This window comes from Caenorhabditis remanei, chromosome III (genome assembly GCF_010183535.1).
Source record: "Caenorhabditis remanei strain PX506 chromosome III, whole genome shotgun sequence".
NCBI classification, from domain to species: Eukaryota; Metazoa; Nematoda; class Chromadorea; order Rhabditida; family Rhabditidae; genus Caenorhabditis; species Caenorhabditis remanei.
Window position 1 is genome coordinate 5416957 of NC_071330.1, and position 27206 is coordinate 5444162.

General features: G+C 39.6%; 5 protein-coding genes across 5 annotated transcripts; 3 read left to right on the forward strand and 2 right to left on the reverse strand.

The window, feature by feature from the left end:
* Nucleotides 1-1039: 1039 nt before the first annotated feature.
* GCK72_009216 (uncharacterized protein) lies at nt 1040-1435 on the forward strand (the record flags this gene model as incomplete). The annotated part of the gene is made up of 1 exon (XM_003095770.2): nt 1040-1435. One exon carries the CDS (start codon nt 1040-1042, stop codon nt 1433-1435), a length of 396 nt encoding a protein of 131 aa, XP_003095818.2.
* A 7159-nt stretch (nt 1436-8594) lies between these two features.
* Nucleotides 8595-8927, reverse strand: GCK72_009217 (uncharacterized protein; the record flags this gene model as incomplete). Its single annotated transcript, XM_003095753.2, has 1 exon — nt 8595-8927. One exon carries the CDS (start codon nt 8925-8927, stop codon nt 8595-8597), a length of 333 nt encoding a protein of 110 aa, XP_003095801.2.
* Nucleotides 8928-11343: 2416 nt separating this feature from the next.
* On the reverse strand, nt 11344-20142 carry GCK72_009218 (uncharacterized protein; the record flags this gene model as incomplete). The annotated part of the gene is made up of 11 exons (XM_053727270.1): nt 11344-11457; nt 12078-12143; nt 13079-13507; nt 13870-14472; nt 14852-15184; nt 15840-16109; nt 16192-16426; nt 17019-17642; nt 18444-19314; nt 19370-19649; nt 19999-20142. The coding sequence occupies 11 exons, from the start codon at nt 20140-20142 to the stop codon at nt 11344-11346; spliced, it is 3969 nt and encodes a 1322-aa protein (XP_053586847.1).
* A 910-nt stretch (nt 20143-21052) lies between these two features.
* GCK72_009219 (uncharacterized protein) lies at nt 21053-21761 on the forward strand (the record flags this gene model as incomplete). Its single annotated transcript, XM_003095759.2, has 3 exons — nt 21053-21191; nt 21242-21510; nt 21561-21761. 3 exons carry the CDS (start codon nt 21053-21055, stop codon nt 21759-21761), a joined length of 609 nt encoding a protein of 202 aa, XP_003095807.2.
* A 2430-nt stretch (nt 21762-24191) lies between these two features.
* GCK72_009220 (uncharacterized protein) lies at nt 24192-26802 on the forward strand (the record flags this gene model as incomplete). Its single annotated transcript, XM_003095773.2, has 4 exons — nt 24192-24255; nt 24305-24461; nt 24653-25205; nt 26608-26802. The coding sequence occupies 4 exons, from the start codon at nt 24192-24194 to the stop codon at nt 26800-26802; spliced, it is 969 nt and encodes a 322-aa protein (XP_003095821.2).
* Between the last annotated feature and the right edge of the window lie 404 nt (nt 26803-27206).

Genomic DNA, 27206 nt, shown 5'->3' on the forward strand with positions numbered 1-27206 from the left:
GTCAAAGGTAAAAGGTTCCGAACTTCACATATGCAATTAGCACTGTCTGATTTGTCAGAACGATAGCATTTACAAGCTATAGAGTTCGATTGCTCATGTCATAAATGTTCGATTCGAGTTAATTATGTGATGTTTCTTATTATGTTATATTATTGATTCTAAAATAAATTTGATATGCAAATTTGATCTACTGGAGGGAAACAAATATTGAAGGGATTTTTTGATCTACTTCCACGAAAGTGCAGGAAATTCTGGCGGGAATGTGTGGAGGGTTACAGAAATGGAGGAAGGAATCATTCGAGTGCGCCGCGAACTGAACTATTCGCGCCTTCAGGTAACCAAATGACCATATGAGTTCTCTTTTCGAAATTCAAAAACATTTCCTTATTAGGGAAGGTCATGAAGCCCGTTTGGCGTTATGGGACGTGATTTATATCATTGGAAAGCTGAGAAAACGCTGATTCCAAATATGTATTCAGTTTTTGCCCTCGAGGTCTAGTATTCGAGAAAAACAAGGTCGAAGTTAAGAAAATAAAGATATTATTATCTTTTCAACACGCGTGTCAGAGAAAGGTGATAATTCTCTATTTTACCAAACTTTGACCTTGTTTTTCTCGAATACCAGGACTCGAGAGTAAAAAGTGAATATATATTTCGAATCAGCGTTTTCTCAGCTTTCTAATGATATAGATAACGTCCCATAACTCCAAACTGACTCCATGACTTTCCCAAGTAAATGAGATTCTCTCCATGGTTGTTCATTAGAACGGTCACATTTTCAATAATCTATTCTAGTATTTTCACTCTCTAAAACCCATCTCTGAATTCCATTCTTCGAAACTTCTTATTTTTATTTACAGATCAACAACCGTAAAATAGTGTTGTCTATGACAACAATATGTGAAGATCGAGTATAGTGTGCAAGAGTGACTCCGCCTGTGACTCCGCCCCTTCTCCCATACGAGGTTAGTGATCCCCTAGTAACTCATTCATTCCCATTTTGGCTCTCTCCTAAAACTCGCTACTACTACTATTCCCAATGCCATCCGTCAAGACTACCTCTAAAAAAGCAATGACTGTTGTTAAGAACGTCAACATTCGACGGCTACAGGCCAATCTAGAAGAGAACTGGTACAACAAGCCTAATAAGGAGAACGAGAGTGCTGCTGAAAAGATGACCGAGAAGAGCAAGAAACAAGTGTCAAAGCCACGTAGAAAGCGAGCAGCCGATTCTTCTAGTTCGCCGAAAAACGATAAAAATAAGACAGTCCCAGTGCCTCCGAAAGTTCCGAAGATCAAGAAAATCATCAATGTCACTGTGTACCCAGTAAGCCAAAAGGAGACAGATTCAGCTGTTCAGGGACTTCTGGAAGCGGAGGAACGAGAGGAGAGAATTGTGGCCAACTACGGAGAGTACATCCCGAAGAGATGGTAGACAACGACAACCTCATAGGATTCTAATTATTCTCGCTTCTTTAACTATCGTTGGCATATTCATTCTAGCCACCCACCAATCCACCCATCAATCCATCAAACTCAAACTGATCTCCTGTTAAATTTAATTGAAACTTATACACTTATACTTATTGTTGTGTCTCGTGCTAATAGAGATACAATGTTGGTATAATCACTGCTTTATTAGTGATTCTTAACTACTACAATATGAGGGGGACAAGGGGAACAATATATCTCCGGAACGGTCACGTTCCGGTAACAAGTTAAAACGTAGAACTGAATCTAGAATGAGAGGAAAGGATGACATTTCCTCTTCGCGGGTAAACGGGGGAATACGAGGGAAAGCGGGTAGATCAAAAATAATATAAATCTTTGTGACTAAATAAACAACGTCACAACACCTCCCTACGTAAAGATAAAACATACTGGTTAATCAGGTAACAACAATGATGGTATCAGGATGAGTAGAACAAAATAGAAAGTATCACAAATAAGAATTTAGCTGTGATCTGATGGATCGTACTTGACGACGTTCTTCCTGACACGGGTTGTCCTTCTTGGTTGAACTGGAGACGGAGCAAGTCGTTGTCCTTGAACTGCTGTAGTTGTTGTTGACTGACTTGACGATTGTTGAGTAGATGCCCTCGACTGAACTTGCTGCGCTGGAGATGATGATGTCCCTTGACCTTGATGCACTCGTTGTGGTGAATCCATGACTGGTGTCGGTGTCATATCCCTCTTCGCTTCATCGGTAGACTTCCTTGCTGACCAAACTGTCGGCAACTCGAACACATCGAACATAGTGGTAGCCCACTCATGCTCCTTGCTTTTCTCCTGTGTTGACTCCTCCAATCGCATCTTCATTTGATTGGCATGTACAACACGCTCTCGTCCGTCATTCAGACCGATGACGTAGACGACTCGACCTTGTCGCTGGCTAACCTTTCCAGGTTTCCACGACCATGTATTCTTCTCGAATACCTTCACAAATACAGAATCACCTTTACGGTAACTTCTGGCTTTCACTCCGTGATGCTTATCAAACTGTTCTTTCATTGCAACTTGCTCTGAATCTACAGTCTTATTCAACTGTGGTATCATTAAAGATAACCTCGTTCTCAGACGCCTTCCGAGATGAACTTCTGCTGGTGTCAAACCTCCAAGAGCATTTGACGGTGTTGAGCGATAGTGCAACAGAAATTGAGATAAAATCTCATTGTTCACACTTCCCTCCCCTTTTAACTTTTTCAATCCTCTCTTCAATGTGTCAACAAATCTTTCTGCTTGACCGTTCGATTGAGGATGAAATGCTGGTGAGCGAACATGCTCAATTCCTGCCTCCTGGCACATCGTAGCAAATTCCTTTGACACGAACTGTGTACCATTATCAGAAACCAAAGTTTCAGGGTAACCGTGTTGACTGAACATGTCTTTCAATATTCCGACGGTCGAAACTGCCGATATCGACTTCACTATCTTCACCTCTGCCCATTTTGATTTAGCATCAACTGCGACAAGATAGTATTGTCCGTTCTCTGGACCTGCATAGTCGATATGAACTCTTTGCCAAACACGCTCCGGTGTTTTCCATGGCTGTAATGGGACCTTCTTTGGAGTCTTCCCATGAACCTGACAGATAGTGCACGCAGACACTACTTTCTCAACGTCTTCATCTATTTTCGGCCAATAGACAAACGATCTTGCAAGCTGTTTCATCCGGACCATACCAGGATGCCCCTCATGCAACTGTTTCAGAACAGCCCTTTGTAGACTTTCTGGAACCACGACTCGATCTGACATCATCAGACAGTCTTGAACAACTGAGAAAGAAAACTTGACAGAATAGAATTTCTTCAACTTCTCGTCAATTTTCTTTGGCCATACTCCTCTTGAAACATACTTCATAACATTTTGCAAAATGTTACTCTTTTTAGTTTCCTCCTGAATATCTCTGACCCTCACTGGCAACTTCCTTATTGCTGAGCGCAATGTCTCCTCCACGTCAACTTCTACCTGAGCAATGACAACATCCTCATGCTCGTTTGGCATCTTCTGAATCATTCGCGACAACGCATCCGCTTGTCCGAAATCATCTGTTTTGATATACTCAATATCGAAATCATACGCCAAAAGAATTGTGGACCATCTTACGAGACGGTTCTGGGAATGCACTGGGATTCCTTTCTTGCTTCCAAAGATGGACAACAACGGTTTATGATCTGTTCTGAGCAAAAATTTGCGACCGAACAAAAACTTGTGGAATCTTTTCACTGCAAAGATCAATCCAAGCCCTTCCTTCTCAATCTGCGAATAGTTCTTTTCAGCCGCATTCAGAGAACGGGCAGCATGTGAAATTGGTTTTTCAGTTCCATCGGGAAATCGATGACTGATAACCGCACCAATCCCGTAATCGCATGCGTCCGCAGCGACTACGATCGGGATATTCGGCAAGAAATGGGTAAGATTCAAGTCTGATGACAAGATATCTTTCAACTTTTGGAACGCTTCTGCTTCCAACTTTGACCATTTCCATTCAACATCTTTAATCAGAAGTTTGTCGAGAGGTCCCCGTAGAGACTTCATATGCGGAATGAACGCACTGTAATACGTTATCATCCCCATAAAACTTTTCAGCTCCTTCTGATTCACTGGTTCTTTCATTCCCTTTATTGGCGCCACCTTTGCCTCATCTGGTCTTCTACCATCTTTATCGACGATAAATCCCAGAAACTTGATCTTTTTCTCCAGAAATTTGCACTTTTCGAGCTTCACTCGGAATCCATACTCGGATATCCTTTTGAACAACTCGAGTAAGTTCTCAGTATGCTCCTTTTCTGTACTACCGACAATGATAATATCATCAAGATATGCGGTTACACCCTTCAATCCTGTGATCATTTTATCCATTATTCTCTGAAATACCATTGGTGCCGTCTTGGCTCCAAATGGTAGACGTTGGTACTCGTACAGACCTCTGTGTGTATTCACCGTACACAAGGCTTTTGAATCATCACTCAACTCAATTTGTAAATACGCGTCTTTCAAATCGACGGTTGAGAACAATTTCCCTCCATTTAACGTCGCAAAGACGTCCTCAGGAGCGGGAATCGGATGATCTTCGTCTTCAAGTGCGGTATTCAACCCTGTCTTGAAGTCAGCACAGACTCGCAAGTCTCCTCCAGCTTTCTTTACAACAACTAGAGGTGCCGCCCACCTACTGTGGTTCACTTTCTTGAGCACGCCCAGATTTTCCAACCTGTCCAGCTCTTTCTCCACGACCTCCGTAGCTCCATATGCAACTGGACGCTTCGGTCTGAAGACCGGTGTAGCATTCTTTTTTACCGTAAGAACTGCTTTCTCTTTCACACACCGTCCTAGTCCCTCTTTGAACACCTCCGGAAACTTTTCTTTCAATTCCGCATGAATTGAACCTGTGTTTGAACGTGTCAGCTCATTGACCATCATTCCCATGTGATACGACATTTCCTCGGATTTTCCAATCCAGTCTAACCCCAACAGATTTCCGTGTTCTCGGACATACACATAACCGGATCCAACTGATCCTTTGAGTCTGAAGTCCACTAGCGCCCTGCCTAGCAACCTCAACTCATTTCCACTTGCTGACTTGACCTTTGATGTACATTTCTCCAAGTCAGGCTTTCCTATTCTAGTCCAATCTTCCCTTCCGATGAGTGTGATATCAGATCCCGTATCCAACTGAAACTCCACCGACTCACTATTCACATCAACTGACACATACTGACGGACAGAATTGACCTCAGCATCTTCCGAAGACGCCCCACCAACTATGGCAACGTTCTGTGTCTTTTTATATGATGAGCTTTTCTTTGCTTTGCAGAATGAAGACATGTGTCCGCTTTTCTGACATTTGAAACATTTAGTGAGTGGTTGGGAACATTCTGGCTTTTTATGGCCACTTTTCCCACAGTTCCAACACCGTTCACCCTGTGAACTCCCATGTTTTGCTGTGTTTTTGGATGAATTTTGTTTCTGATTATTCGGCCTTTTAGCATAAACTGCTCTCACTGCCGTATCACTTTTCTCCATCTCCGATACTGCACTAGTTTGACTCTGTATTTTCTGCCATTCTGTACACAACTCATTGATGTTAACTTTTTCTCCCAGTTCTGTCTTCTTCTCGACATATTTCAGAAAATATGCACGAGTTTTGGTATCCTGTGCGGGATCTAACCCTCTTAGCCAAAAGAAAACCTTCCAACCATCAGGGTCAATGTCTTTCAACATTGCCAATTCACACAACGCATTCACCTTGTTTGTGTATTCAACTGGAGAGTCACCATCACGAGCAATATTGATGCACGCGAATCTATGCGAGAACAAACTCTTCTTTATATCGAACATTTCTTTCAAAATGTCGACGGTATCTTTGAAGTCCACCTCATGGTGCAACTTGGGACAGATTCTTCTAGAATACTGTTCATATACCTCCTCTGACAATTTACTCACTAACAGAGCAACTTTGTTTTTGTCATCGAGACCCTTCCCTTCCTCAGTAAACGCCGTACTGTAACGCGCGTACCACTTTGAGAATGTTTTCTCGGTTTCCAAATCGAATTGGAACACCGAAATTCTACCACCAATGTCGTTCATCAACTGTGATTGTGACACGGTTAGTCCGCTTGATGTTCCCAAGGAACCATCAATTTGACTCTTTTCCGCCACGGCTTTTGTCAAGACAGCAATGGTTTCTTCATGCTTTTTGGCTTGTTCGGCCATTTGCTTTTGCATGAGTTCCATCATTTCGATGAACTTTCGGTTCATCTCTGCGTCTGACATTTTTCAATCAAACTTTAGATAAACTGGATAAAAACCAGTATCTTTAGCTTCGATAGCCTCAATCACTAGAGAAAATCGATATCCGTCGGATGAAATCCAACCGGAAACGAATACTTTTCGTTTTTGACTAGCAAAAATCGATATTTCTCTGTAAAAGAACCAGCCGAAGTGGTATTCTTTTACCTTGATTTACAATATCTCTTAATAAAAGAGCCAGCCGAAGTGGTACTCTCTTACTTTGTTATACGATATTTCTTAGTAAAAGAGCCAGCCGAAGTGGTACTCTCTTACTTTATTCTACGATATTTCTTAATAAAAGAGCCAGCCGAAGTGGTACTCTCTTATTTTCTGGTGGTTTTCTCACTCAAATAGAGCTCGAAATCTGATCGCCACTGTTGTGTCTCGTGCTAATAGAGATACAATGTTGGTATAATCACTGCTTTATTAGTGATTCTTAACTACTACAATATGAGGGGGACAAGGGGAACAATATATCTCCGGAACGGTCACGTTCCGGTAACAAGTTAAAACGTAGAACTGAATCTAGAATGAGAGGAAAGGATGACATTTCCTCTTCGCGGGTAAACGGGGGAATACGAGGGAAAGCGGGTAGATCAAAAATAATATAAATCTTTGTGACTAAATAAACAACGTCACAACACTTATATACCGACTATGTCTCTCCCCATCTGTGTCATATGATCCAACAATTATTCGAAATGTAAATGAACTTATAACACTAATCAAATTGTTTTTTTTCTTCTACCATCATCACTGAATCCGGGAATATCTCCATTCGAACAAGAGGGGCTCTTTACAGTACTCCATGAAATGTTGAAACGTCAGAAACCTAAGATGAAGATTCAGAACATCACGTAGAGTCCAGCAGAACCTATGCAGACGCAACGTTGAATTCAACATTGAAAAATAAATTCTAATGTTCACCACGGTATGCACAGAAGTTCGAAAGTTCACCGTGACACAAAAAGTGTACCGTTCTTGTCAATAGAGCGCGTCTGCATAGGTTGTCCTGGACTCTACGTGGAGCATTTAGGTTATCATCAGACTATTCTTTTGATAGCCTATGGTATCTTCAATAGCCTTAGTGCTGACAATTTCACGAGTTGTCTGGCGGATGTGTCTTTTGTCTGCTATGGATCCACTGCTCACAAGCTAGGAACCAGGAAGTGTTGAAATCGAATAGCAACTGATAGTCATTTGAAGCATACAATAGAGTGCATAGGCTCTTGCATCATGCCTTTTCTGATTTTTCCAGAATATCGTTACCATCGCAGATTACACCTCGTTTTTCCAGAATTTAGCGAGTTTCCCACAAACCTATAGTCATCAACGAATCGAACGATTACAGACAATCTTGGTTCCGACACCAGTTATCGAGAGAAACGATAGGGAATAATGAGAATGTGCTCCTCGACCAGAAAAGAATAGTTCTTTCGAGTTTAAAAGACAACAGATAAGTGATCCAGGTGGAAAACACACCGGAATCGAATGAAGATTTTGATGAATTCATCAATAAGAGAAAGGAGAATTCCGGAAGACTTGAAATCTGCGGTCGAAAGTTTCTGATTCTTCTAGTGTCTATAGAACATCCTGTTCTGGCTGAAAGCTATCGGAACCAGGAAGCGCTCATTCCGCTCTTCTTTTTAATAGAATAACCGTTCAACTAGAATAAAAACTGCGACCCGTTTGCCCGACAGATATTATATAGTCTTTAGGAAGTTAGATCCTATTTGTGATCTTGTAGTATCTATCAATGATGATTAGACACATTTCAAATGATACCTAGAATCAGTCTGATCCATATTCTTTCCAGAACTTATAAATTCCAATTAGGATACGTGTATCCAGATGACAACTAGAATCTTATGGAGATCCGTATTTTTGTCTCTACATCTAAATGTTCGAAATGAAGTCAACGATATGATAAATCTCAATTTGTTTGGGTGTCTGGTTATTTATATACACATCGAGCAACATGATGAACGAACAACTCATACTCAAAATCTCGAAATTCATACTCAAAATCTAGAATTTTCTATCAAAATCCACATTCCGGACCACACGAATATCAACATTCTAGGCCCGGGCTTCAAAAAATAAGCCATTTTTCAATTTCTCTGACCTTTTTTCAATTTATCATCGATAATGTGAACATTTTTGATGATTTTTCAGAATTTCTTCTAATTCTGAATGCTAGTCGAAAATTTGACTTTTTCGCGAAAAAATCAAAAAATTCGATGAAAATCTAGAATTTGATCGACTTCCTATTTGAAGTCAGTTCCAGCTATTTAAAATGCGCTCTACCGAAATCCTATTTGTTTCAAAATTCTCGTCCTTACCGTATCACAGTGCAAATTTGTCCTTACCGGATCACAGTGCGAGCACTTATCAACCGAATGATAGACCACTTTGCACCGCCATGTCGGTTTCTGTAACTCGATGAACACTCCACTCAACGGAAAGTCCGATGCAGCGATTACAGTATACTCTTGAGATGGCCCGGCGGGTACTGTACCATTAGCTCCGCCTACCGCCGTTTTCTTATCCGTAGTCTTGGATGTAGTCGCGAGATCATTTGTTTCTTCGGTTGGCGTCGTCAAGGGCGGCGTTTCGGGTCCGAATTCGAATGCCATTTGATGCGAGAATCACACCGCTATTTTTTGAGGAAAAAAGCGGTGGAGACGACAAAAAAAGGGGCGGAGTTTTGAACTTCCTATCGTTTTGGGTTGAGTGGTCGTCTGAAAATGGGAGGAAATTAAAAAAAATTGATGCATCGGAAAGTGACTCAGTGTCCGCGTTCAAAATAGACCACGCCCTTTTTCAGCTGTCTCGGTTTTTATCGTTAGTTAAAAATCTGTCGAAAATTGGACTTTTTGGGGGAAGAATCAAAAAATTCAAAAATTTTTTTTCTACTGATATCCGGCCCGGCCCGTTACAAGTCTGGCTGGAAGGGGGCGTGGCTTATTTTGAATGCGGAAAAGTTTATTTCTACAAAGAGCTAACAGCGGTTGTCGTGAACATTTGAAATCTGACTTATTGAACAACAAAAAATAGAGCACACCTACTGCCAAAACCGGAGTGGAATCGGAAACTGATGAAAAACTGGACAAAAAACAACCAAAGTTATAAAAGAACGAATTTTCACAAAACCGATGACTTTGTTGTTGACAGAAAACTTCGTAGAAATTCAAGTTCTAGCGGTACCGTTTGATCTACTGAAAGAGAGAAAAACAACTGAAACTTCTCGAAAATTCTATCTGAAATCAGTAGATCAAATTGAGATTCCGAGAATTTCTACATTTTCTACATTTTCTAAAACTGCAAAATAAAGAGGAAAAAAAGCAAGAACAACTCTTATTAAACTTTAAAATGTGACCCTGCGAGAAAAATTGAGAGCTTGATTACCGATTGTCAAAAGACCGAACAAAGCCTTATCTTTCTCTCAAAAACCCAAAAGAAATCACTGTAAATCTGAGCAGAAACCAACCGATATTCCCTGTTTCGAACATCTGTGTGGCCTAAAACCCATCTCGACGCATAAGTGTATTCGAATGAAGGAGTGGGGACGGAGTGTACGCATGTATTAGCTCGTCACAGTTATTACAACTGCGTTCCACCGAAATCCCCTTGAAAAATGCCTATTTTTCTCTGTGTCTCTAAATTTCGCACACTATTTTCTTCGGTTTCGGTAGAGCGCGGTTGTAAGAAGCGTGTCGTGCTAATAAGTACGTAAACATAAACTAATGGTATTCAGAGAGTGAGAACTCGAAGAGGAAACTATTTTTGGCGGAAACGGAGAATTCTACTTTTAAAAATGCCTATTTTTGAACTAAAGATATCAATTTTAGGAAGAAAATCTCAAAATTATCACGGGCCGGGCAGAAATTGGAGTTTTTCTCGGCCCGGCGTTTGAATACAAACAATTTTTTGAACGAAATTTGAATATTTACTGAATTTTTCTGATTTTTTTCCCAAAAATGTCGAAATTTTGACAGACCGAAGACCTTTAAAAAAAATAAATTGTGAATTTGACAAAATTTTGAATTTTTCCGAAAATGTCAAATTTTTGACTATACTCCAGAATTCAATCAAAAGCTAGTTATGCATCAAGAAATCGGATTTTTTTAATTTAAAATTTTTTAAATCAAAAAATTTGGTAAAAATATGAGAATTCAATTTAAAGATTTGAATTAAGATGTTTTTCGGGAGAAATTTCGAGATTTTGAGGCTTAAAATCGATAAAAATCGATATTTTCCATAATTTCAGATGGAAAAATCCAGATTTCTGACTTAAATCGATAATTCTGAGTAGTTTACGCAATTATCTACAAATTTGTTAAGAAAAATCTAAATTTTCAGCATTGAAATTACATTTTCGAGCTGAAATCGATATTTTCTCAGCTAATTTCTGAATTTCAAAAAGTTTTTTGGTGGAAAAATGCAACATTTTTCAAGTTTCAACCATTTTCTGTGCTGAAATTGATATTTTTATTGAAAATTCTCACATTTTCTCGAATTTTTGAATCAAAATCTGTTTTTTTCCGATAAAATTAGTGTTTTCAACTGAATTTTCCTGCTAAAATTGTGATTTTTCAAGTTTTTTCTCCATTTTTTTTCCAATAAATTAAGCATTGAAAAAAGAAAGTAATCAACTAGACTTCATAACAAACTATCTCTAATCACAAAACCTCTTTTCTCCGTTTTTCAGTAATTTGACATGTCTTTATTTTGAATATATTCATCATATAGATAAGAGCATTGGGAATAAATAATTGGGTGATTTTGAAAAGGGGAAATTTGTGAAAAAAATATTTTTTTTGAAAACAAAAAAGGAAAAACCAACAATTTGGGGGACTGTTAGATTAGGGAGAATGAAGAATACTTTTTTGAAGTTTTTTTGAATTAAAAAGACCAATTTGAGAGGAGAATAAGAGTGATAAAACAAAAGAAAATAGTGTTTCTTGGGTCAAAAATCCTGAAAAATCTATAAAAATGAAAGAAAGGAGAAGAAGAATAAGTTAAACAGAGATCCAAAAAGAAAAGTGAGAATTATAGAACATAATCAAGCTCGTAACGGACATATTGATTGGTTGGTGTATTCTCGACACGTGGATAGGCGGCGATGAGAGCGTCTGCGGAGCCGAGAATCAGATTGTTGAATACCTGAAAATATTTTAGATTTTGTGGGAAGAAGAATAGAGGAAAAAAGGAAAAATCAAATGGATCCATACTTGTCAAGGCCCGGCCCGGTTATTTTGACGCCAAAGTTTAAATTTCAATTTTTTTTTGAATTTATTTAGCGAAAAAGTCAAATTTTCGACTTTAATTAGAAAAAATTCTGAAAAATCATCAGAAATGTTCACATTTTCGGTGAAAAACTGAAAACAAATTATTTTTAAAAATTGGTTCATTTTTTGAAGCCGGGGTTTCGGGCTTCCAAAAATTTTCCACGGCGCGGTCCGGGCCTTGACAAGAAAAAATTGATCTAGAAGAACAATTTCTGGGTAAAATTTTCGATTTGAAGACAGAAACGCTGAAAATTCCACTAAAATCAGATATTTTTAAAATTAAAACGCGAAAATCTGTTTTTTAAATGAAAATTTGAACTATTTTGGCTCAAAATTTAACAGAAATTACAATGAAACAATCACTTTCAGCCAATTTTAAGCGACTTTCAGTTGGAAATTTGTTTAAACTTATTGCTTTAAGAAGACATAATACAGATGAAATCCGTAAAAATTAAAAAATCCGTTAAATTTTTAATAAAAAACCCTAAACCGTACCTTCCAAACCGGCTCGCGAACTTTTCTTGCTGGATGCCACAACGCTTGAAGGCAGTATTGAAGAACCTGAAATTTTACAATTTATGCTTTAAAAATAAGCTGAAATACACATTTTTAATACACTTTTTTGATTTTTTACATTATAAAACTCCTAATACAGTATCGTATCCTACAGTTCTGAACTTCTAAAACGCGCCAAAGACACGCCAGACGTCCCAGTCCAAGATTTTCACCCTAATCCAAAGAAAAGGGTCTCCAAAAATTAATTCTTCGGGTCTTAAGGAAGGCCCTGAAAGACTACTATTACTGAAGGAAATGAGGCAAACGAGGGGATATATGGAAGCGAATGGACGGACATCTCACGACTTCCGCCTCTCGCTATGCTTTTGCTGGGAAATGGGCGGAGCGAAGGCCGCGTGGAGAGAGTGAAGAGGAAGGAGAGACGAGGAGGAGGCACCTGGTTAGATGCATGCTGCATGTCGCTTTTTGAATAAAGAGGAGATGGCTAGGAGAAAATAGAATTAGTCTGTCTGTGTGTCCGGATGTCCAGAAACACAAAAAAACATATGGATATAGTGAAATTTGACAGAAAAAGAGTTTTTTTCCTATTTTATTCCAAAAAGAACAAAATTCGATTTTTCAACTCCGTTTGCCCCCAAAAAGCCAAATTCCAGTTCATTTTAGCTTCATGAAGCATATTTCAGAATACATAAGTATTTTGAGTTATTTTCATTGGAAAAAAAAAGATTTTTTCAGCTAATCCTATGCGTATGTAGATTTTCAGTCTCGTTTCTGAGCCGAAATCTGGGATTTCAGATGTTTTCTTTTTTAGGCAATTTTTCAACGGTTTTGAGCAAAAAAATCGATTTTCAGACCGTTAATTGAGAAGAAAACACGGTTTTTGACGATTTCTAATTTCAACACGAGCTTTTAGCTGTAATTTCAGCCATTTCCTACCTGATAAGATCCATTATTCCCCACTTTCACCCTTCAAAACCAACCTTAATCGGTCCCAACGAGACTCTCATTCCCTCACAAGCGAAAACCCATCGTTGAATCAAATGTGGCGAGTTCTCCAACATATTCGGCCACACATAATTCAACAAATGAATCAACGCATCCTCACAACCGAATCCATACACTCCAATTGCCAAATGAGCAACTGCATCCACTGCAATTTGCCGATGCACTTGATCTCTTTCCATTAGAGCGTCAATGAGAAGAGGAACCACCGCGTAGATATAGTCTTTTGCCATTTCTCCAATATATTCAAACATGAAAGACAGAGCTTTCAGCACACCATTTTGTACATTAATCTCAGGGACACGGTACTCATTCATTATGGCTGGAAGGACGGTGAATGGAGCACAAGTTTCAGAGACAATGGCGATGGCGACGGTGGTGCACACACGGAGTTGACGTTCTTGGACCTGAAACAAAGGGAGATTTTGAAAGGTATTTAGCTGAAAAATAGGTTATTTTCACGGAATTCAGTTAAAAGTTAGAGTTTTTCACGGAATTTAGCTGGAAAATTGGTTATTTTCATGGAATTTAGCTGAAAAAATAGTGTTTTTTGCGGTATTTAGCTGGAAAAGTGGTTATTTTCACAAAATTTAGCTGAAAAATTGATTATTTTCATGGAATTCAGCTCAAAAATTGGTTATTTTCACGGAATTTAGCTAAAAATTAGTGTTTTCCACGGAATGTCGCTGGAAAATTGGTTATTTTCTCGAAATTTAGCTGAAAAATGGGTTATTTTCACGGAATTTAGCTGAAAATTATCAAATCTCACCTTCAAATTATTGAGCAACGTGGCAAGTACATCGTGTGGTCCGATAGCCTTTGCAATGAAACCGAACGTGTTGATGGCAGCTCTCCGAATACTTTTCTTGTGAGCTTTGAGTAATTCCAACAGCTCGAAGCAAATTCTCATCCACTCTCTGGCCGAAACGAATTCAGATCCTCTATCAGCAATTGCTCCAACCAAATCAATACAATTCTCCTGTACTTTCTCGTGTCGATTCTTCAAAATCGGCGTCAATCTCGGCAACAAATCCTTTATCGGCGGTGTCATTTTAGTCATTCCAATCACATTGCATATCGCTTTGAGTGCTCCCAAAATGGATCCGAGTACTTCTGGATACTCTTCTCCCAAATATTCATACAGTACTACACCCATATGTCCCATCATTTTCTCCTCTTCACACATATGCATCACTGGCGCTATACGGGCGATCAAGTCGGCTGCTTGCTGACGAACTTTTGCCGATTTATTGTTGAGACGCCAGAGAATTGTTCCGCAGATCTGTGGGATGTATGCCTTCGCACGACGGCCCAAACTCGAACAGATTGTGCCGAAACCGTCAAGCATAACGGAGTCTTCTTGAGTTTGTTCCTGGAAAAAGAGGGATAGTTAGAATGGAGATATAGCTGGGGCGCCGTGGACGCAAAATTAAGGAGTACTGAAGTCATATTTTTTCAGATTCTGATACTTCAGAAAATTCTGCAACTTTCATCATTGGAGCATATGCTGAAAATTGCTCTAAACAGTACAATTTCCCGGCTCAAAATGAACCTTCGTGGAAGAGTTTTCCAACGCGAATTAAAGATGCTCAGAATTTTCTGAAGTATCATAATCTGTAATAAAAATATGACTTCAGTCCTCCTTTATCAATTATTGGTTAGAAAGATTGAAAAAATTGTGGATTTTCGGATTGAAAGAAGTCAAAAACGCTGAAATTTCCAATTTTTCAAAGGAACTTCAAGTATTTTACCTGGAAAGCATAAAGAAGACCATCAATAAGTTGTTCCTCAAGTCTCGCATCAATATCAGTGGCCCCTTGCAACGCGACAATATTCTCAATCGTCTCCATCACCATTTTACGATATTGCTCATTCTCATCCTTCAAATCGTCGACAATCCGAGCTATCATCTCAACACATCCCACTTTTTGTGCAATTTCGACAGTTGTATCAACGAGTTGTCTGTAATTTCGTCGATCCATTGCCATTCGTTGATTCCAGAATGCTTTGAAGAAGCTTGGAAGGACTTCATCACGAATGTAGCTGGGTTCGACTCCGTCGGTCGCACAACATTGTTTGACGACCTAGAATATTAATGATATGAGAGAGTTTTTGTGTGAAAAATAACTGAAAAATTGAATTTTTCGTAAGAAATATTCATTCAAAAGTTGATATTTTTTGACAAAAAACGAAGATTTTGCTGTTAAAGTGTTAATTTGAAACAGAATTGATTTGAAAACTCAGTTTGGAGTGAAATTGTGGGATTTCTAGTTTTGGAGTATTTGTTTTTTGTCTGAAAGTCGGAGAAAGCGAACAAAATGAATTCAGAATCTCATTTCATACAAGTTGTGTTGAATTTTCTGTATCTCGAGATATCTGAGTTTGATAACTAAAGTTTTTGATTTCGAGACTATTCCTCGATCTTTGACCAGGTATGTGCCCGGGTGGCGTTGAGCGCATCGCATTTTCAGCCGAAATTTGAAAATGCGACGAGAAAGAGTGTGCGAAATGGAGAGACGCAGACACACTCTCTCTCGATTTTACACACTCTCTCTCTCGTCGCATTTTCGCCCACTTTGAAATCTTTCAGCGCCCAAAGCGCCTCCATAGGCACATCCCTGTCTTTGACACAAAAAACCAAAAAAATTCTCACCCAGAGTTGATTAAAAACTGATTTTTAAGCCTATTTTCACCACATTTAAACTATTTTTCATTAAAAACACAACACCGAACACCTACCTTCAACACAATTTTCTTCATTTCCTCATCTGGAGAAGCGAATTCACGAATAAGAATAAGCATGACTTCTCTTGTATAATACGATGCATATTCTGCGTCCATCAATGGGATCAAGTATCCAATAGCCTTCAAGAAAGCGGCAAGACCCTTTCCACGATGCATACGAATACCTTTCCAAAGGGGTTTCAGCACGGAATCGAATGCTTCAATTCCATATGGAGCTGATGCTTCGGCGAGAGCTGCCAGGCAGAGAGCGGTGATTGTTCGGACCTGAAATAAGGTAAAAGTAGCAAAAATTAGAGAATTTTAACACTTTTAGAGGTTATTTTCACATTTTTAAAGATAAATTTACCTTTTGCTGTTCATCATCCAATCCGTTCTCCACAATTTCAACGAGAGCTTTCAAATGTGGAAGTACTGCACATCCCATCAAAATGGCCATTTGTTGGACAATCTTGATACCTGTGTGACGGGCTTGCCATGACTTTTTACTCTTACAGACGGCTTTGAGGAATGGAAGAAGTGCTGGAATACCGAGAGCGGAGGCGACGACAGCGAAGGCACGAGCAGTGGTGTTACGGACGTATCTGGAAAATGGTGAGGGTAAAAAGGGAGAGAGACAGGGATGTTTGGGGTGAAAATCTATAGAAACGCGGACAGGGAGAAGTTGAGAACGAGTATTTTCAGACAGTAGTCTCCAATCAGCGAGCTTGGCCCCTTTTACCAAGAGTTCGTTTTATCGTAGTGCGCCGGAATAACGTATGGTGCAAACTCGAAAATCTGTTCGTCCATTAGTGTTTGGATGTCGACTAAAGCATACTTCTCTTGGCGCCAAAATCCCAAGTTTGTCAGAATTTAAAAAAAAAAAAGGCGAAAAAGCATGAAAACTGTTCTCATTTTCGATGAAAAATTGAAAAAAACGTCACAAAATGATTTCAAAATTGGTTAATTTTTTGAAGCCGGGTTGGGCCTTCAAATATGTTCCAAATTTCCAGACCAACAGATTTCCAGACCAACAGAATCTGGTCATCCGAAAACTGACGCTAGTCTGCACTTCTGTTGTTCTGAATCTCCATTTACCAGATTTTCAACAATTCGTTCAACTTCTCCCCATTATATTTCTAAATCCATCTATATTTTCATGTCCAGATGTCTCGTTTTCTTTCTTTTAAAACTCACTCATCAACATTATCAATATCAGGTCTCATCGTGGAGATCATCGTCGCCAAACCGGCAGCTTTTGCCAAATTGGAAATGATCTCTCTTCCCTCAACTCTCGCATAGTAATCCTCGTCAATCAGAAGTGGTTCAATAACGACAAGAATTTTGTGTACGTATGGTCTGACAAGATCATCCAACTTATACAAAATTCGATCAATAACTTTCACCATTAAATGTCTCTCTTGATCTTCGAGTGACGGCGACATCAAAAGTGGCAATATCTGATTGAAAAGCGGCCCGGCACCGTATTTTCTCGCGTTCTCTGTAATTTTTCTTAATCCACTCTTTCTCATCGGCGGGGTTCCGTTTTTGATTTTTAGCAAATGCTCCATAATTTCTCTCTCATTTTTCTCCTCTTTAGTCAGTTGACTCTCATCAACATCCATTAGAAGTTTGTCGAAATACTGCATATCATCTGGTTTCAGAGGTGGAAGTTCTGCATTTTTTGGTTGAGTATCCACTAGTCCACCGACTCCTTTCTCTCCGACACCATCTCGATCGGGGGTTCCTGGCATGTAGAAACCACCGGCTCCGGCACCGCCCATTGGTGTTGGGGTGGCCATCAATTTACGGGATGGAGTTCTGAAAAAGAAAGTATTATTTAGCATAGAATTACTTCTCAGGGTGTCTATATGGATGAAATTTGTAAAATTTCGATTATTTTCGCGAAAAGTTTATGTTTTACGAAAAAAATTGAGCACAGAATTCGGTCAGCACTGAGATTTTCAGAATGACTAGCCCCAGAAAGGCAGAGATGACGTCGTATTGCTTCTGAAGCATTCAGAGGACATTTAACTGCTTCTGGAGCTACCAGAAGACGTCAGGAGCCTTTTGAAGCACTAAAATTCTCTGAAATTGCTCCTGAAGTCATCAAATGCTGCCAGATGTCTTCTGGAGCGTTCAGAAGTCATAAAGTAGATTCAGAAGCCACAAGATGACGTCTGACGGCTTCTTGAGCATTCAGAAGATATCGAGCTGCTTCTGGAGCTGATGGAAGACGTGAACTCGTTTTTTCGGCTTAATGAAGACGTTGATTACCTTCTGGAGCGTTTAGAACCTATAACTCACCTCCAGAAGCTGAAAACTAGCTCTGGAAGGACTCAGATAACTTCTATTTAGATTATTTACTATAGAATTACTTCTGAGCGGGTCTATATTGATGAAATTCGTCAAATTTTGAATTTTTTTTCAAGAAAAGTTTATGTTTTACGAAAAATTAAAACTGAAAGGCTAAATTACGCTGAAAAGGCTACATTTTGCATACCTTGAGTGGGAAATAAGGTTTTTTGTTCAATTTTCTGTGAAAGAGATATTCTCAAAGATATTTTCGTTATTTCATCTGAATTTCTGTCTGTAATTCACTGAAAATCGTCGTTTTCCTACCTCAACGGAATATAATTCATTGGCGGAACGAGAACTTTATATCCCGGCGGGAACAACGACTCCAACTCCTCATCCGTCAACGGACGATTCCTATCATCAATCTCTTTCTCCCATCGATAAATCTGCATTTGTTCGGGTGTCATCGGAATCATATGAGGCGCCGGTGTCTTCATTCCCATAGCTGCCGTTCCAATCGGTGTGGCACCTCCTGGAGTCATTGCTCCAATCGGAGTCTGTGATGGATGACTTGGAGTGAATGACGGTGTCTGGGCACCCGAATGGAGTGGAGTGGCAGCGGCGACGTTTGGAGTCTGCGAAGGCGTCAGATCCCAACGGGAACGACGTTTCGACGCCGATGGTGTATCCTCGATTTTGACGTCATCTGATCCACGAGCGGGTGTTTCCATTCCCCATCCAGGTGTCATTGATCCATCATTCAGTCCTCCCTCTTTCGGAGTTTCATCCCATCGATTTCTTCGTGGAGTCTGTGCAGCCGGCGTCGATGACCATTTGTCTATTGAAGGCGTCGCATCGGCGGCTCCAGTGGAGTGAGCCGGTGTCTCATCCCATCTCGCTGCTCGTGGAGTTGCTGCATCTGCACTCAGAGCAGAGAATCCAAGACGCTTCCGTGGAGCGGATCCTTGAGAAGGCGTCGCTGAAGCCGCACCGAGATTCTCGGATTCTGGAGCCTCCTGCTTTCCAGAATCCCATCGTCCCTTCTTCTTCTCGGGTTGACCACCGACGACGTGGAGTTCTCCGGCCTTTGCTTTATCTGCTAATTCTCTCTCGACACGTCCCTTCTCCTCGTGATACAACTGATCACGCATTACCTCGGCGTAGCCACGATTACGGTTGTCCGGTGTTTGATCGACTGAAAATTGAGAGAATTGATTGGAAATTATGGAAAAAAAGTCAATTTTTCTTACCAAAAGCATCGGCACGATCCGGCGAAATCTGTCTACGCATCGCCCGTTCATGATATTTCGATTGACGCTCGGCGATAGTTCTCGTGCGAGTTTCAGCGAATGGATCCGTGTCTTCCGCCGCCGCAGCGACTTCCTCAATGAATTTGTGTGGTTGTGAGTAATTTGTACTCTTCTTTTGGACAGTTGGCATTGAATCCTCATCTACGTCGTCTTCTTCTCCCGTTCCGATGGAATCCATATATCTGTCACGACTCTCTCCACGAACACTTCCGTATACATCCTGAAAATGTGGATTGATGGGAAAATCGAAGAAAAATTTGGTATTCTGGAGGGATAAAAAGGGGAAAATATAGAACTTGCGCTAAAAATACTATTTTTTGGAAGATAAAAAGTAGTTTTTATGAGAAAAATCGAAAAAAAAGCACAGAAAATTAACATTTCCTGACTGAAAACCAATTTTCTAGCAATTCTAGGCTGAAATTTCTCATGGCTTTATCAATTTTTGTGAAAAGAATGATAGAAAAGACAAAACGCGCGTTGAGTCTGAATTTTCGACTGTGGCTTAAAATTTCCTGTTTTTAATACCATAAAATTACACTTTTATCAACTTTTTTCTGCTTTCCACTCACTGTATCGAAATTTCCCGCTTCTCCAAATGCCACTTTACTTCCGTTTCCCTTATTCTCATCATTATCCTCGTCGGCGGCGGCACGCTGATTCGCCGCTCGTTTACGATTCAACTCCTGAGCGTAAGCCTCGCCCGAACGAGACATTTGATCTGAAATATGGATCATTTTGTTTTAAATATAAATTGATTTCAAAAAAGTTGAAAATTTAACGGGAAAATGCGATAGAAAAGAGAAAAATAGGACATTTTGTGGGTTACAAATTAAAAAATCGATTTTTCGGCCGTTTTGGCGCCTTTCACATTGAAAAAAGGAAGAAATCAAGCGAAAAATCAATGAAATTTACAGACTGAGAGAGAAATCACCTGGGAAAGCACCATGGCAACGTGCTATAAAAATTCCAAGGTTTTCCAAAAAACCCGCTTCGAAAACAATGTAAGAACATCATTTTCAGATAAATGTGATGCCGAAAACATTAAAAATCACCCTATTTTTCGTCTAAAATGAAGAAAAACCTAATTTTCCGCATAAATTCTGTGAAAAACTCATTGAAAAATTGAAGGAAATAAATTCGAAAACGGGCACGAGAAACGCGTCAGCACACGGGAAACGCACCAGCAAAGGCTTGGTGCGGAGTGACCTTCGGAAGATCGAACATAGCAGATGGTTGGTGAGTAAATGGAACGAATTCAGTGGAAAAATTGTAAAAATGAGGAATTAAAGATGGGAAACCAAAAAAATAAGGAGGACAAAAAGAAATTTTGAATTTTCCAATGAAAAAAGAGAAAAACGGCTGAATGGGTCGGTGCATTGTTTTGCGACCAAGTACCTAGCAGGTATGGCTGAAAATTAGTCTTAAAACGTTTTAAAACTAGGCAAAAACACTATGTTTTCACGTTTTCTGCCCATTTCCAACGTGAAATTCTCATTTTTCTTTACCCCACTAACCCCTTATCCTCATTTCCTACCCTTATAAGAATCGGCATCTTCCTGGAAATCCTCAGTTCTCGATTTCCCTCGACTAACTAACTAACCAACTCACCATCATCAACTAACCATGGGATGCCTTTCATCAATCGAAGCCCCTCTCTCTGCTCTCATTACCGTAATCTTCCTGGCCAATGGTCTCTACTCGATAACCTATAAAGTAGTGGAATCCAACAAAGTTTTCGATGAGGATGCCTTGAATACCAAAGGTAAAGAGAAAAGCGGCGGAGGTGCGCCAGATTAATTCCAGAACTTCCAGATATGCTAATGTCAGCTCTCGCCATCATGTCACTCATCGGAATCTGCTCATCTCGACGAGCATTCGGTGTCTTCACTCTCGTCTTCATGATCCACACATTCTTCTACTCTATCTTCCATCTCTTCCACACTTTGGTCATCTTTTTGAAGTCTTTCGATGAACCATGCCGTTTTCTAAAGGCTCCTGCTACTGGAAGTTTTCCAGTTGAGACGTGTCACGCGGTCAATGGACTCACGTTGGTCTGTGCGGTGATTACGATGATTGCTACGGTAGGAATTGCCTGAAACTTGGGAAACTTTTTATTCTTTTTGATTTCCAGGCCCTAGCAACGATGGCTGTCTACATCCGTCTGACTACTGTAGTCGTCGAGATCTCCGATATGAGAAATATGGCCACCAGTAGATCATTTGACAACTCGGTGCCCCAACTCATCAGCAGAAAATCGGTTGAATCGGAGAGAGAAGAAGATGTGGAGATGCAGCCGAGAAGGAAAATGGGACAAGCGGATATCTTTGTGTGATTGTGAATAAATTATTTGGATTTATTAATTAACGATTTTCAAGTTCAATAATCACTTTATTATCATAGCCAATAAAAAAACCACTTCAAAAAAAGAAAAAATAACTGAAGAGAGTGGGATTCGAACCCACGCCCCCGAAGGGACTGGTGCCTTAAACCAGCGCCTTGGACCGCTCGGCCATCTCTCCGGCGCCGACAACCACTCGACGAGACGGCTATCAAATCGAAATTAGCTACTCAGTGTCTCTATCTCTCTCCACTCCCTGTGCTCTCTCCGATTGCTCTTCATGCATCGAGAATGTTACAACTTTGAGCAAATTTAATAAAGCTTTCAGAAGATGATAGAAATGTATGAGTCATGAGACAATATTGTGACCTCTATCAACAGACAGCCAACATATTCATTCTCCATCTTATTCTCTGTTGAGCGGCCGGTTGCTGTTCTCTCTTCTCTTGAATTTCCCTTTCGGAAGTTCAATGATTTTGTTTGAAAACTAATTCATCTATATTTGATTTATGAAGAAATCAGTGAGTTTAAATATCTTGTATTTTACAGTATTTTTTTTTCAATTTTGATAATTTTCAGTAAAAAACAAGATCCGAGTTGAATTCTGTTATCCCAGTTTCGAACGACACCATCTCATCCCAGGAGGAGAAAGCCAGTTTTCTTGAGGATCGTAGCTCCGAATTGAACTCTGTTGTACCAAATGCAAACGAAATCACTGTCACCCCAGGCTTCGCTGACTCCAAGTGATCATCCGTTCGTACCCTACATCATCGTAGAAAGCGGCGGCGGAAGAGGTTGGTACGCAAAACTTCAACTTCTCGAAGATGTTGCAAATGATAGGCCAGATCTCCACATGGTATATTTCGATACGTTTGCGACCGACTTATCGAACACAGGATACTAACAACTATTACCCAGGTGACGCGTTATATGTCACCGAGCTGGTTACACGACCAGAACGAACAGCCGGTCTCCTTCGCGGACATACATAATACGAAAAACCATAATGAGTGGAAGACCTGTTACCTTTTGCACAGCACCATTCAAGAAGACGTCGTAGCCGTCAAAGTTAATTCTAGTAGAACTCGTTCTGGAAAAGACCGGTCAAGAGAAGGTTAGTCTAGATAATATGCTTAGGGCCCATTAGTTTGATATCTGGATCCCTTGTAGTTTTAGTGTTGAGTCTCCCTGTGTTAGGTCGAAGGAAAAGTCGTTAGAGACAAATTTTGAATTTTGAGAGATTTGTGAAATAAGTAAGAGTCCGTCAAGAGTCAGAAAAAAAACGTATATACGAGTTGAGTTTTGAATAGTCCAAAAGTTTTGAGAAAAGTGTGAGAGATAAGGTAATAAAGGTTGACCTTTCAGCGATGACTCAGAGTGCAGAAAGCTGCAATATTGTGTACACAAATTTTTACTTTTTTATAATCTCTCCCCATATATATAAATATACTTATTTTTTAATGTATGTACCTTATTATTTATTTTATTATTTTCTCAATAAACGGTTCAATTACCCAAGTTTGAGGTGTTCCTGAGGACAGAGCAACGTCATCTACCACAGAATCGTAGATTTCGAATACTGTTGAGACCTCTACTACTACTAAATACTTTTTTAGTCAACACACAGATTCATGAAAATATTGAATTCAGCCTTCTGAAAAAACATTTTTGATCTTTTGTTCAGACAATGCATCGAAATATGATATCGATAACATCCCTAGATCGATCGAGCTAAAAAAACTAAAACTCTAATGCAGAGAGGTGAGAGAACGCAAGACGACTCAATAATTTTGAATGTGAAGATGCCTTTGTCCTTTGTTTTCTTTCTTCTTCTCTGCCGCAGTACCTTCCATCTCTCATTTATTTCCTTGGGAAATCGGACAGATGTGGACGCATAATCAGACTAAGAGAATTAGAACGCGCTCAGAGCAAACCAGGTATGCAGTAAACAGTCATTTGTACATTCCATTCCCGCAGTCGTCTTTTTTACTCTCTTCTCCCTTACATTTGATCTACCTTCAAAACTTCCCAGAGCCCCTATTCTTGATCGATACGGTGACCTTTTATAATCCAATGTGAAGATGTCAACCATCTGTCCCCGCGTCTTTCTGGGAAGTCTCCCAACCTCTCCCTCACTATTCTTTCCTTCACAAACTGCCTGTCTACTGGTGACCTTCTCTCCTCTCATATTTTCCCTTCACATTTTTTTCCTGCAATCGTTTACTAATTTCTTAATATTATCGGTTCACGGACCCCAGTTGAAAGCCTGAAAAACTGTAGGAAAATATTGTTTCTCACCCATTTGAACTACGAGACCGATCCGAACAAATTCCATGCGCCTTTAACTACCCCCGGCAAAGGTTCGTGAACTGATAATATCCTTGCGTACGGACTTTCCAAAATTCTTCTTTTCAGTTGCTCAATATGAAAGCTCCGGAGAAAAAGATCAAATGTGATGTTTGTCACAAAACCTTTGACATCATGTTTAGTAAGTCGAATTTTTAAAAAATAATTTCATACAATTAACATTGTTTCAGGATTAAAAGAACACTCTGTCGTTCACTCAGGAGCAAGACCATTTGAATGCAAGATTTGTGGCAAGTCATACAAATTCAAGACCTATTTGAAATACCACATGACACTCCATACAGAAAATGCATCTCTCGAGTGTTCGGTTTGTAAAACGAGTATGCGGTGAGTTATTATCACGCCACTCTTCTTACAACCGTGCTCTACCGAAACCGAAGAAAATTGTGTGCCAAACTAAGAGATTCAGAGAAAAAGAGACATTTTTTCACCGGTATTTCGGTGGAGCGCAGCTGTAAGAAATGTGCTGAGCTATAAACGGAAATGGTGTTTTCTTCACAAATAAACAAAATTTTCAGCAAAAATAATCTCCGGTCGCATATGAAGGTTGTTCATGATCTTGTAGGCGATCAACTGGACACTGCAATCGAGAAATCAATGAATAAAGAAACGGATGAAAAAGATAAAACCCCGTCAACTTCTAATGTGGAAAATGTTAAAGAGAAAAGTGATGAAGAATCAAGACTAAAACTCTTCGATTCGGTTGAGCCATTGGCAAAAGACTTGAATATTAAGGATGCTACTGAAGATATATTGAAAACTCGTTCCCTCGTCGATTTGAATAATTCTCAATCATTCTCAACCCATGCAATCAAACAGGAACCGATTGATGACGAATATCCGTTTGAGGCGATACAAGAGAAGACTTTTGCGGATCAATCTCAATCAGCAATGCAATTTCTCCACAGAGAAGTATTCCCATCGAAATCTGTTATGGAAAGTCATGAATCTCGGCGTGGGTCGCTGCTTCAAGAAGTGTTTGAAAATAACCAAGGGTTCCAAGTCGGACACTTCCAGAATTCAATTGGAGCTTATCCGACGGCACCGGTCCCACCAGTACATCAGCAATTCGTAAGTTAAAAAAAAATTAATAATAAAAGCGTTAGAATATACATACAGTACCGTTCAAAATGTTGTAAACTTTGGCCGTTTTCAGTTAAAATTGTCCAACTTTGAGAGTGTGCCGTGGTAATTCTGATTGTCACACCCAGCAGGTTTCTAATGAATCATACAGTACAAAGGTAGAGCTTCATCTTTGTAGATGATAACTTTTTTGTACGGACGCTTCCTAGCAAGTTACTTATCGATAAAGTAATTTCTCCCTCAAACCATCCCATTTCAGTGGAAAATAGAGTGTCTTTAAATGACCATATTATCGAAATAAAAAAGTTCCGACATTTTTTCCTCGTCGGTGTTTGCGGACTCAAGCCAAAATTATCAAATTTTGGCTTGAGTCCGCAAACACCGAGGGGGAAAAAATGTCGGAACTTTTTTGTTGCGACAATAACTATCTAGGAAGTGCTCGTACAAAAAAGTTGTCAACTACAAAAATGAAGCTCTACTTTTAATCTGTATGATTCATTAAAAATCTATTTGATGGGACAGTCAGTATTATCATGGTACCCTCTCAAAGTTGGGTCTTGTCAACTGAAAAAAAAACCTACTTGTGAGCGGCAGACTTGTCACGGGCCGGGCCGGGCCGAAATCAGGAAAAATTTTGGCCCGGCCCGGCGGGCCAAACTCGGGAAAAATCTCGGCCCGGCCCGGCCAGGCTCTTTTGAAACATGTTGAGTTTTTGATTTTTTTTTGGAAATTTTAGGAAAAATGTGAATATGTATGATAATTTAAGCATTTTTACTCTATTTTTTCGAAAAATTTCAAATAAAATTTGGTAAAAACGGGTTCCCATTTTTTGAAATCAGGAAAAATTTTGGCCCGGCCCGCCGGGCCAAACTCAAGAAAAATCTCGGCCCGGCCCGATTTTTGACAAGTCTGGTGAGCGGTACTGTAGCTCTACTCTGATGTTTTCATAGAATAATGTATGTGTGTCTGTGATTTCATTTTCATACTAAAAAAATTTTAAATTCGGTCTGAATCCCGCTGAGAGCGCTCGTAGGTGAGATTGGTCATTTTGTTGGCCTAGAGCTTTTTATTCGGCCATGTTAATTTGTTCAAATTTTGTCGCTATTTTTTGCTCATTTTGATGTTTTCTTTCAATAGTAAACGACAAAAATTGATAGGAACAGTACAGAAATGGTAATTTGAAGTAAAAACTCTAAAATGTTCCACGGTAACAGAATAGTCCAAACTGTTTTGCCGCTAGTTCTCAGCGGGTTTTAAATCGAATAAAGATTTTTCCGACATGAAAATGAACTCACAGACACATATATGTGCATTATTCTATGAAAAATCAGAATTGACCTTAGTACACCTTTAATAATACATCTGCAAGTAGAATATAATCAAATTTCAGCCATCCAACTTCGAAGAGGACTGCCGTCAGATCTCCCATCAAATATCTCGAGTTGCTTCCAATTCAACCAAAGAACGTCAAGACTGTTTCAGGCAACTGTTGTTCGCAACTGTGTTTGCATTTGAGGGTGCTCAGACCTGCACCAACGTTGAGGACTTCTTCCGGATGATGGGCGAACGATACGCAAAGAAGTGATCGTTGTGATTGTTCTAATTATTTGTTTGAAATAAACCACAAACTCAATAATTCATGCTTTCAGATAAAGTAATATTTATTTATTTTCGTGTATTGTGTGATAACATCTCAAGTCAATTTTTATTAGCTAATTGAACAAAAATCGAACAAATAAATCCTCCCTAAATAAGGGGACTCTACTTACTTTCAGGTGTTGCGCAGAGGGGTAGAGGGGTTCGATCTCGAGTCAAAATTTCCAAAAACTGCAATAATTTAAATTTTTTCAAATCTTTTCCCGCAAATGTTCGTTTACCAATTCAATATTATTACTTTCCGATTCAAATTTTTCCCGCCATGTGCTGTTCCTGCGTAAAGAAGAAATACGAACACATTTTGTACCAATCATAAAAATTTATTGTAAGAAG